Here is a 10,971-nt window from a genome sequence, read left to right on the forward strand (position 1 = left end):
CGAATCCCAGTAAGGATATGGCTAGCTGATGAGAGCTAAATAGCTTGAAATAGATCTATACTAGTCTTCCTTTATTTATTTATCAGCACAAATAAAAACACAAATATAACAAAGGCAACAGTAAAAATATTGGGTTTCTGTCTGGATGGACTCTTGTGACGAGCCTAATGACAGAGAGTGGAAGTGTGACCTTCCTCCCACACTTGGGCATACCAGGGGTTGTGACTTTAAGTATATACCTCCCACCCTGGCTGGCTGATAAAAGGAGTCGTTCTCTGTAGCTCAAATGGTTAACTCCCTGCCCGGGAAGGCAATAGAGCACAGGTTCGAATCCCAGTAAGGATATGGCTAGCTGATGAGAGCTAAATAGCTTGAAATAGATCTATACTAGTCTTCCTTTATTTATTTATCAGCACAAATAAAAACACAAATATAACAAAGGCAACAGTAAAAATATTGGGTTTCTGTCTGGATGGACTCTTGTGACGAGCCTAATGACAGAGAGTGGAAGTGTGACCTTCCTCCCACACTTGGGCATACCAGGGGTTGTGACTTTAAGTATATACCTCCCACCCTGGCTGGCTGATAAAAGGAGTCGTTCTCTGTAGCTCAAATGGTTAACTCCCTGCCCGGGAAGGCAATAGAGCACAGGTTCGAATCCCAGTAAGGATATGGCTAGCTGATGAGAGCTAAATAGCTTGAAATAGATCTATACTAGTCTTCCTTTATTTATTTATCAGCACAAATAAAAACACAAATATAACAAAGGCAACAGTAAAAATATTGGGTTTCTGTCTGGATGGACTCTTGTGACGAGCCTAATGACAGAGAGTGGAAGTGTGACCTTCCTCCCACACTTGGGCATACCAGGGGTTGTGACTTTAAGTATATACCTCCCACCCTGGCTGGCTGATAAAAGGAGTCGTTCTCTGTAGCTCAAATGGTTAACTCCCTGCCCGGGAAGGCAATAGAGCACAGGTTCGAATCCCAGTAAGGATATGGCTAGCTGATGAGAGCTAAATGTGGCGCAGTGGTTAAATGCAGCACTGCAGGCTACTGCTAGATCAGCAGGTCAGCGGTTCAAATCTCACCGGCTCAGGGTTGACTCAGCCTTCCATCCTTCCGAGGTGGGTAAAATGAGGACCCAGATTGTTGGGGGCAATATGCTGACTCTCTGTAAACCGCTTAGAGAGGCCTGAAAGGCCTATGAAGCGGTATATAAGTCCACTGCTATTGCTATTGCTATTGCTATAAATAGCTTGAAATAGATCTATACTAGTCTTCCTTTATTTATTTATCAGCACAAATAAAAACACAAATATAACAAAGGCAACAGTAAAAATATTGGGTTTCTGTCTGGATGGACTCTTGTGACGAGCCTAATGACAGAGAGTGGAAGTGTGACCTTCCTCCCACACTTGGGCATACCAGGGGTTGTGACTTTAAGTATATATATATATATATATATATATATATATATATATATATATATATATATATATATATATATATATATATATATATATATATATATATATATATATATATATATATATATATATATATATATATATATATATATACATATACATATACATATACATATACATATACACACATACACACACATACATACATACACGCATACATATATATACATACACACACACACACACAAACACACATATTTGTTTAATAAATAAATAAAGATCAGGGCAGTTCTAATGCTATGGCTGGAACTCTCAGTTTTGTTGTCAATAGATTCTTTAATTTCTGAGAAGGTGAGCTGAACATCTTACATGCAAAGCATTTTTTTTATATCATGGAGTCTGCCCCAATCTTTGCAGAAACAAAGTATCAAAAATCATGACTTCAACTTGTGCTGCTGAATAAACGCCAGGCCAACAGTGACAGAAAACTTTAGAATGTCACCAAAACTTTCATTAACTTGGCTTCTTCTGGGAAAGCCTGGGAAAACTAAGGAATGAATTCTACTTCTAAACAGTTGTAACCAGAATACAAATATCGTACTTACAGTGGGCTTAACATTTTAGTAGCACAAGTTCTATAACAAGATCCAAATTCCAGGATTCCTGGGGGGGGGGGATTTAGAAGGGATATTGCTCTACCTTCTGAAAAAAAATACCTTTGCACATGTGTAGCCAGTAAATAGACAGAAGGGGAAGAAGTCTACATTGTATTTACATTCTAAGGAACTAGAAGGACTTTGGAAAGCCTCCTTTATACATAGAAATCTTCTAATGAATGTGTGTTGTGTATGCCTTTAATATGTTTCCACTGTAGCTCATGCTTTTAACTGGAGCACTCTGTCAGACTGGCAAAATTGATTTAGGAGAAAAGGAATCTGTTTAGCAGCTGTAGCAAACTAGCTGAATTCTGTCTGGATGGATGCAGGAGTTGAATACTGCAGGACCTCATCCATCCCAAGAGATTGGTAACTGAAGTTATCAAACATTCTCATTTTTCATAGACCTTTTTTCCCCTTAGATATCACAATTCCAAAAATAAGAATAGAGCTGTCCATTGTGGTCGCCTTATGGACAAACTCTGCACACATCTAATAACGTGGAGAACGTGGTCTCTTTATCTGATTAAAAACTGTGCAAAATATGGAGAAACAAAAGCAGTGTGGAATCTGAAAATGTGCCTCCAGGAAATTCATTAAAAAAAAAATGGGAAAAAGGGAAGACAGAAATATTTTAAACCCCACTTGGCCATGAGCCCTTAAAACATTTGGAAAGCATGTGGTCCTCTTCCATCTCCATCAGAGGGTAAATAAAGACAATATATCATGCCTTCTGTAACTAATAACATATTAGGAAGTAAAAAGGAGGAGAAGGGTCCAGAACCACATCTGGCAAGGAAATGATGCTTCCTATTCTTCCCCAGCATCCCTTTCTACAGCAGAAGCAGTCAAATGCCATTACCCAGATTGAGAATAATCTCAGATCGTTTTCCCAAACCATCCTCCTCTCAATCAGAGGAAACAAAACGCCGAAATAATATGCAATCTTTATATACAAAGGCAATTAACACAACTAGTCCAGGGGTTTAAGAGCAGAGATGGAGATGAAGAGGGAGGGAACACGACACATTAAAAAAAATAGCCATAGCACACTATGAAACTAAGATCAGATGCTTAATCCCATGCCAAGATCTTTCCAGAGAAGATCTCCAGAGGTCTCTTCCATGGAGCAACTTCAACAGGCTCGAAAGCCGGTTTGTTACACGGGTAGACACAGTGAGAGCCCAACCCACCCGCTCAGGAGATGCCATTCCTCGGATTAAATCCTCCACCGGGATCGGACTTCTGACCGAGCCAAGAGGCTCCTCACATCCTCTTCCCTCCCTCGGGCTAAACTGCCAGCTGTCAAGCGCCAGATTACCCATAGCCAGCAGCAGAGCTTCTGGCTGGGAAGCACCAGCCGCTTCTTCGCAATCGCCGGTTCTCACGGAAAGGCGGGAAATGGAGGGACGGAGACACACACACGCGAGCACACACACACACAGAGACACATACACACCATCAAACCGCTTCCTCCAGGAATTGACCGTCGCTCGTTCGGTCCCCTCAAAGGCATCAAGACAACCGGGATTCCCTTCGATCCTCAGAACTAGCGGCGGCCAGATTATCGAGCCACACGGAGGAAGGAAACTGGCAAGCTATGGGCGCTGCCCCCACCGCCTCAGCTTCTCGCTCCAGCCAGCCAGGCAGCGGCTTAGCCGGCGGCACCCAGCGATTTCGCTGAGAGGGAAGGCAGCCAGGAAGCAGGAGCCTTCGCCCGACCAAGGAGAGCCCGTCCTAACAAAGCTCCCGATTCTTCTCAACGAATTTCTTTTCCTCTTTAACTCTCCGCTCCTTTTTCCCTCCCTCCCCTCCCGCGCATCCTCCCCTCGGACCAGAGTCCACCATCCCGCCTGTGGCAGCAGGAATGTGACCTCAAAACACCCATGTTCCAAATAAACGGAACCTGTGCAACGCTTGGGGGGTTTATTAAGAGGGGGGGTTGCTAGGGAGTAAGAGAGAGACTTGGAAAATGGGGGAGACACTCTTTCGAAGGAGAGAAACGGGACTGCGGAAGCGAGGGAGTACCTTGGATGTGCTGCTTGATGACACTTTCCAAGTGGTCCAGTCTTTCTATAATCCTTAGGGTGTCTCCTTTGTCTTCCTCTAACTTTTTCTCCGAGATCGGCTCCTGAACTTTCACGGAAACCGTGGCGATGTAGTTGGTGACCCAGCCCACGTAGAGCAAGCAGATGATGTTAGTCATCCCGCTGAGAATCACGCAGGTGGACACTAAAGTTTTGGCTTTCCTGTTGCAAACCATTCTGAGATCCCTCCATATAGCTCCGACAAAACCTGGGGCTCCGGTAGAAGAAGCGGGTGGGACAAGAGCAACGGCAGCAAAAAGAGGAAAAAAAAGTCAATAAATAGGTGCGTAATTCACACCCTTCTCTCGCTTTCTGCAAAAAAGGGAAACCGGTCGAGTCTCAAGTCAGCGAATTTCCATCAAAATCGTGACCTGTTTCACAGGCAAGGAACATTTTCTCCCCCGCCCAAAAGCAAAGGTGAAAGCGAGAGCTTGATTCGTTTTGCTGGGGTCTTCCCGGCTGTAAACCAATCCAAGAAAAACCAAAGGAAAGAAGCAGAAACTTTTGTCTCCAAAGCTTTGTCCGCTCCAAGGCTCGGCTGGTTCCCTTGGCCAGCCCCACTCCAGAGCGCGCACGGGAGAGAGATGCGGAGTCAGGTGCCCAAGTCTTGCAAAAACTTTCTTCTCCGCCGTGCCGCCTCGCACAGCTCACAGCAGCCAACGCTCCTTAAGCCGTCCCTTAGAAGCCGCAAGCAGGCGAGTCGGGCGTGTATGGGGGCGGATTGACAAGCCTCTCGTCCAATAATGAGGAGGAGCTGGTCCAGAGTTCCGTGGCATCGCCAAGCTGTTAGCCAACGGGGGACTTTGGGGGGCGGGGGAGAGCTTCATTGGAGGCCCACCTGCTCGCCGATCCGGCTTTCTCTAGCGGTCAGGCTCCCGTTCGGCGAGTGTGTTTGTGTTTGCCTAGGACGGCGGCTCCCGGGAAGCTCGACCCGGGGTTGAGTGGGGCGGATCTCCAGCCGAAGTCCAAGGAGGCAGCGAAAATTGCGTGGTAAGTTCCACAGGTAAAGCTAATTTATCACGTCTGGCTTTCCTTCCATATTCTTCCCTCTTTTATCCCTCGCTGTTAGTATAGTATCTGTTGCTATTATATTATCAGCCGCCCACAATACTGTGATCGATTCTATAAGGTGTCTCAAAGATGCTTTTTTTTTTTCCTTCCAAGAGGCAACTGGACTTTCTGGGTTTTCTTTGAAGACGTTTTTGCTTCTCATCCAAGAAGCTTCTTCAGCTCCAGATGACCTGGATGACTGAGAATCTCCATAGATTCTGTAAGGTGTTTTAAAGCTTTTCCTTGCATGGTCTAGTAGTCGATTATGAACTGTCAAAGAGACCCTGGCTGATTCAAATTCAGCCACTGCCTTCCTTCCTCCTGTAAAGGCTTGGTCGCTTGATTCCCAAATATTCACAAGAGGGGTCTTCAGTGTTAAAAGCCTAGCAATAGCTTATAAAGTCACTGGAGAAAAGATTTTAATGGGAGCTGTCTTAGCCTGCTGTTTTATTGTAATAAAAAAGGAGGAAGTATTTTTGGATTCTTCCCCCAGCCAGGCCAGTGTATTAGCTCCATTATCCGTGCCTGTGTTCTGTAATGTTCCATTTTACATGTATAGAATTAAGGTTACTAAGTCTTCCTAAAATATATAACTGAATGCAACCTAACCTATGCATCGCCCATAGTGTAATTGGGTAAAATTAAGCCAGACTAAGAAATTGTAGTCAGGGTTCCCTTTTGCTTGCTCTGGAATGACAACAATGCTGGCAAGGAGTTTTGGCAGTGAGCCCAGATATGGCAAGGAGCCAGGCATATCCTGGGGCAGTCTCATCTGTTGCAGATGCCTTTCCTACTGCCTTTCCTCGCCCATGAGACCCACGTTACCTGCTGCTTGAAGTTCATGGATGATGTGTGGTTTGTATTCATTTCCCTTCCCCAAGGCAGAGGTTCTCTGTTATGTATCCCTCCAACAGTTGAAGTCTTCTTCTTTTTTCCTGGACTTCAGACAATAATGACTGGAGAAGCCTTACCTGCAGCCCCAGCCATGAAATTGTCCCTGGGAGACAAATAGTTCTCTATGCCATATTCACAGGTGGCCCTTCCCATGGGCTTCTGGATGTTTTAACTCTGTGCTCCCTTCCAACCTTTTCCTCCACTCCCTTTCCTCTCTTTGGAACAGTTCTCATCTACCTGACACAGAGTGGGCCCTGGAGAAGGATTCTGCTGCAGTGCATGATACTCCATAGAATTGCTGTGCTGCTGTAAGGTCTTCATGTGGCTACAGCCTGGCATGTTTTTTTGTCTTGTGTCACACCAGCTTCATGGGCTGTAAATACTACTGAACTGCGAGGAGTAGGAAGAGGATGAAGAGCAATGGAAGGAGGTGGAAAATGCTGGGCCAAGGATTTACCTCATTCTGGTAAGCCTAGGGGGATCATTTTCCAAAGTTACACTGATGTGGCTGAACCTTACCATATGGGCACCAGCAGTTACCACTTTCTTACTCTTCCCGTAGCAGCCTGCTGAATGTGCCAGAATTAGGGACAAGCTAAGCAACTTACAGTTTAGGGTCCCATTGGGGTCTCATAGTCCAAAGAGGCCCTGTCAAAATTTCAGTTTTCTTTTCACTTGCTACAGTTTCCTTATCATTTCATAGCCCAAAGTGTCCATTAATTAAACTATTCTGTATGGTTCACATGATCCTCGTTAATTAACATATGCTTTGTTTCTGTGTATTCTTGCGCTTTCTATTCACAGAGGGTCTTTCCCTACCATATTGTGGATTTTTTTTATTCTTGGCATTCTTGCCATGTTCAGTTGTTATATTTGCTAGGTAGAATCTCTAGAGTTAAATCACTGTTAGCACTTTCCAAACAAAACTGCTAAAGTTTCTCAAAGCTTAGCCCATTCCTGTTTTAAAACTGGCCTTGTCAGCCATTCCTTCCATTTCTTCCTTTAGTAATGGTTCAACCCACATCTGTTTCATCCAAGCTTCATGGAGGAGACAGGAGAGTGATAGCATCTCAGAAGCTGCTCTGGTGGGCCACTCAGCTATGCTATGGTAGACCAGCCAAATCAATAGGGTTGAGCTGCGCTTCTATTAGCACTAACACATAACCACTGGCACAACCCAGCTATAATGATAGACAGCTCCAGATACCTTTCCAGCTCTCCTTGAAGAAACAGTCTCACCTGGAGGGTACCTGGGTATTGGCAGGGTGCCAACAGTTGAGCCATGTCATGATGAGGCATAGTCCCTTTTGGTCCTAGTTTCTCAACTATCCAAAAATTCTTCCCCATAGCAACAGCCTCCTTTTGCTGTTGTATTCACCAGATACAATATTAGTTATGGGGAGTAGCTGTACATTCATGATATATTCAAGTCTCTGGTACAGGACATGCTTGTTTATGATTGTTATCTCATGAAACCATCCTAGTTTAGGATACTAATGGATACCCACCGAACTTAGACTCTTAAGAGATTTTCTGGACCATTCCCCTCTTCTAACTCGTGTTTCTTTATGGTAGTACCTTCAGAGAGAACATCGCCTGTCTTCAGGCAAGTAGTTCTGGCACAGATTGTGAGCAGCCTAAACATTAGTTCAATTTCTACTTCCCTTTCTTTCAGAGATTGATAGCCATTGGGATCAGCCAATACACAGCACCATTAACTGACCAAATGTGCTCTTTTTCCATAACTCTCTAACTCCCCTACAAAATAAATCCTGCATTGTTTAAACTGACTGGGTGTAAGATGTTCTGTACATGTAGCCACTTGTTTTTTAAATAAATATACCTTAAGCATGAAAGATAGGTAAAGCTCTGGTTTTATTTCCATTCAAGTGGAATGACCACCATTACTGTTTGGGAAGAGAGAAGAAGAAATAATGACAGCCCACCTTCTGAAGCCAAAGACAGCAGCTTTTGCATTGCTGATCTATCATCTGGAGAAAGCATTTATGGGCTTTATTGGCTAGTGATGCCGTTGCTTGGCACAGCATGGCTCAGTTCATGACTGTGGTGGAATCCTTGAGAGAGAATGAGTGTAATTGACTGTGGTAATAGCTCCCTGTGTTCCCACCACATTGATTTATGGACTGAACACAAAGTGTCAGGATTTGTTGCTATGCCTGGTATAAGATCTGATATAGGTGTACACTGAATTTTACACCAGTTACTTTCCCAATTGAGGGAGTAGATTCAGACTGGGATTATGATCACAAATTGCTGTAACATTGTTTTGTCTGAAATGATGTAGGGTTTCCTGCCTAAGCAGAGGGTTGGGCTAAAAGACCACCAAGGTCCCTTCCAATTCTGTTATTCTATTCTGATCCACGATTGGGACAAAGAGCTGAAGATATACACTGTTATCTCATATATGAAAATAAGAGCTGGGCCCAAGGTATATAATAGGCTTCCTTGAATATCAACACTGCTGCCATCCAAGCATAGTTAGCTTGATAAACCATGATTAAAACCATATGCTGTTTATGATTTTGTTTAAAACAGTACACTTATAGAATTGTACTTTGCAATACATTGTAGTAATTATAATCTGTTTTATGATAACTTTGAATGAAATACGAGTTAAATTATTAAAAACTGACTTTATATTTTGTATACCCTGTTTCCCTGAAAAATAAGACTTCCCCGGAACATAAGCCCAACTAGGCTTTTGAGCACATGCGCTAAAATAAGCCCTCCCTGAAATATTGCAACACAGTAGCAGCAGCTATAAGGTGACCACGCTCGCCATCTTCTGACCTCAAAAATAATAAGACTTCCCCAAAAATAAGACCAAGTGCTTATTTCAGGTGTCAAAAGAAAATAAGACCATGTCTTATTTTCTGGGAAACACGGTATAATAGAAGTCAAATGTGAAAGAAATGGAAACTACATGACTCAAATCTTAAGCCCAATTTTTGTTTTTCTATTCAGCAATAATTTAGAAACTCCAGCTGGTACATACATATTAAGCTTATAGGTTTTCTCTTGTTATTGTACTAAGAAAGGGTAAGTCAAGTAATCAAACAGAGTTTAAAGTGTTGGCCCAGAGAGGATACAATTTGTCCAGCAAATCTGGAAGGAAGAGATACACTAATGAAGAAACACTAAAGAAGTTGCCTGGAGAAAGCATGCACATGGAGAAGCTTCCATGTGCATGTCTTACTGAATGTATCATACACAATTGTATAAAAATAAGAGAATCTTTGAGAACCTCAGATTTTAATGGGTCAATGTAACTGAAGAACATAGACAACATCTGAATAAAGCAACATTTTCTTTGAAAGTTATTTCTGGTTCTCTTTTTTCCTAAGTTGTGTTTTTTGGCCAATGCCGTCTCCCAGATTTGGAATAAATATTGATTCAAAGAGAGATGAACTTTACTTTCCCAGTGGTTTCTTAGAGAAAATCTGGCAGCTAATACTATAATGACTTATTTTCTTGTGTGGCAATCCAACCTTCTGTTAAGTTTGTAAGTTGCATGACTCACTGAATTTGATTCCTGTTCTCAAGTCTGTTTAAAAGCTTCAGAGCAAAGCACACTATGTATGTAAAGTAGGAATAGCTATAATGTCAGGGTTCCAAGTGATAGATCCATCGCAAGCAAAAACTCTGAGGCAGGTGAATTCCTCAAGAATAGCTTTATTGGAAATATCATACTGGCACATATCTGGTGAAAACCAACTTTGAGGGGCCTCTTGGTTTTCACCTAATTAAAATAAAGCTTTTTCACTCAGCCTCAAACAATCAGTCACATGACCCAATCAAGGCAGGGTCTGCTGGTCAGGTGACATCACTCCTCCTTCCTCTGGCCAGCTGTGAGAACGTCCTTGGTTCCCAAGAGAAAGTATTTTATTTTGACCACACAACCCCAGCTATCTCTAATCGCTCCTCACTATCCCTTGCTGCAGAGTGGCAACACTGAAACTCCAAGATGGCTCCAGATAGATCAGCTACAGGGTTGGCATATATTTTCGCTAACGACATTTCAGTAAAATAAACTTCAATGTGCTGTTTCAAACCAGGGCATTGTGGTATGTCTTCACACCCACATATTGCAAACCATAGCTAAAAGAGAGATATCCTCTTTCATGTGCAAAGGATCCCAAGCTCAAATCATTATATCCTGTGGGTAAGGTTGAGGGGGGAATCTCCCTTATCCAAATATTACACAGTAACACTTAGGGGCATAGACAACATTCTGCTACATGGTATCAATGACACAATGTCTAGGAATGGAAAACACACAGCCTTATTAATCTATTGAAGTAGATAGTTCTATATAAAATGTTGTACTTCAAGACAGGACAGAAGAGTCTGGCTGGAGCTAAAATAAGCACCCAATACAGTCCTGGCTTCAGTTTTGGGACATTTTATCCTGCCTACAGCCCTGCATCTTACGATATTCAAAATATGTAGTGCACCTTGATCAGAGGTGGGTTGCTGCCACTTCGGCCCAGTTCAGCGAAACCAGTATTGGAATTCAGGCCTGGGATGCAGAACCAAAAGTGACCCAGGCGTATCACACCCCCAAACCAGTTCCCTTGCTGCCGCTTGGCTGCCACCATTTTGGATTTTAGTGACTGTGTGTGTGCAGTTCATGGTAAATTGTTCTGCCCATGCACACAGAACAATTTACATTGAACTGTGTGCGCATGTGCAGGTTGCATGCAGGTTGTGAACCAGCAGTAATGCTGGCAGCAACTCACTCCTGACCTTGACCCAATCATAGTCTATTAGCATAATGGTAGGGAGGAAGGAGCAACAGCTCCTCTGGGTCTTGGGGTTTTCTGGATTTTGTTT

The 10,971-nt window shown here is 43.1% G+C and overlaps 1 protein-coding gene and 1 long non-coding RNA gene across 5 annotated transcripts in view; one reads left to right on the forward strand and one right to left on the reverse strand.

The window, feature by feature from the left end:
• The window catches only part of GALNT18 (polypeptide N-acetylgalactosaminyltransferase 18), a 391,276-nt gene extending 386,813 nt beyond the window's left edge, over nucleotides 1-4,463 (reverse strand). For all 4 annotated transcript variants that reach the window (XM_087718060.1, XM_087718044.1, XM_087718067.1 and 1 more), the window contains exon 1: nucleotides 4,115-4,463. In XM_087718060.1, the coding sequence (XP_087574186.1) occupies nucleotides 4,115-4,349 (235 nt within the window). In that variant the 5' untranslated portion in view covers nucleotides 4,350-4,463. The remainder of the gene's footprint in view (nucleotides 1-4,114) is intronic.
• Nucleotides 4,464-5,038: 575 nt separating this feature from the next.
• On the forward strand, nucleotides 5,039-7,973 carry LOC106551547 (uncharacterized). The gene is made up of 4 exons (XR_015696988.1): nucleotides 5,039-5,163; nucleotides 5,338-5,443; nucleotides 6,344-6,583; nucleotides 7,693-7,973. It is a non-coding gene; the product is annotated as an uncharacterized LOC106551547 (long non-coding RNA).
• The last annotated feature ends 2,998 nt before the right edge of the window (nucleotides 7,974-10,971 follow it).

This window comes from Thamnophis sirtalis, unplaced genomic scaffold (genome assembly GCF_051295495.1).
Source record: "Thamnophis sirtalis isolate CommonGarterSnake01/CBP01778 unplaced genomic scaffold, rThaSir2_p1.2 scaffold_1, whole genome shotgun sequence".
In the NCBI taxonomy this organism is placed as follows: Eukaryota; Metazoa; Chordata; class Lepidosauria; order Squamata; family Natricidae; genus Thamnophis; species Thamnophis sirtalis.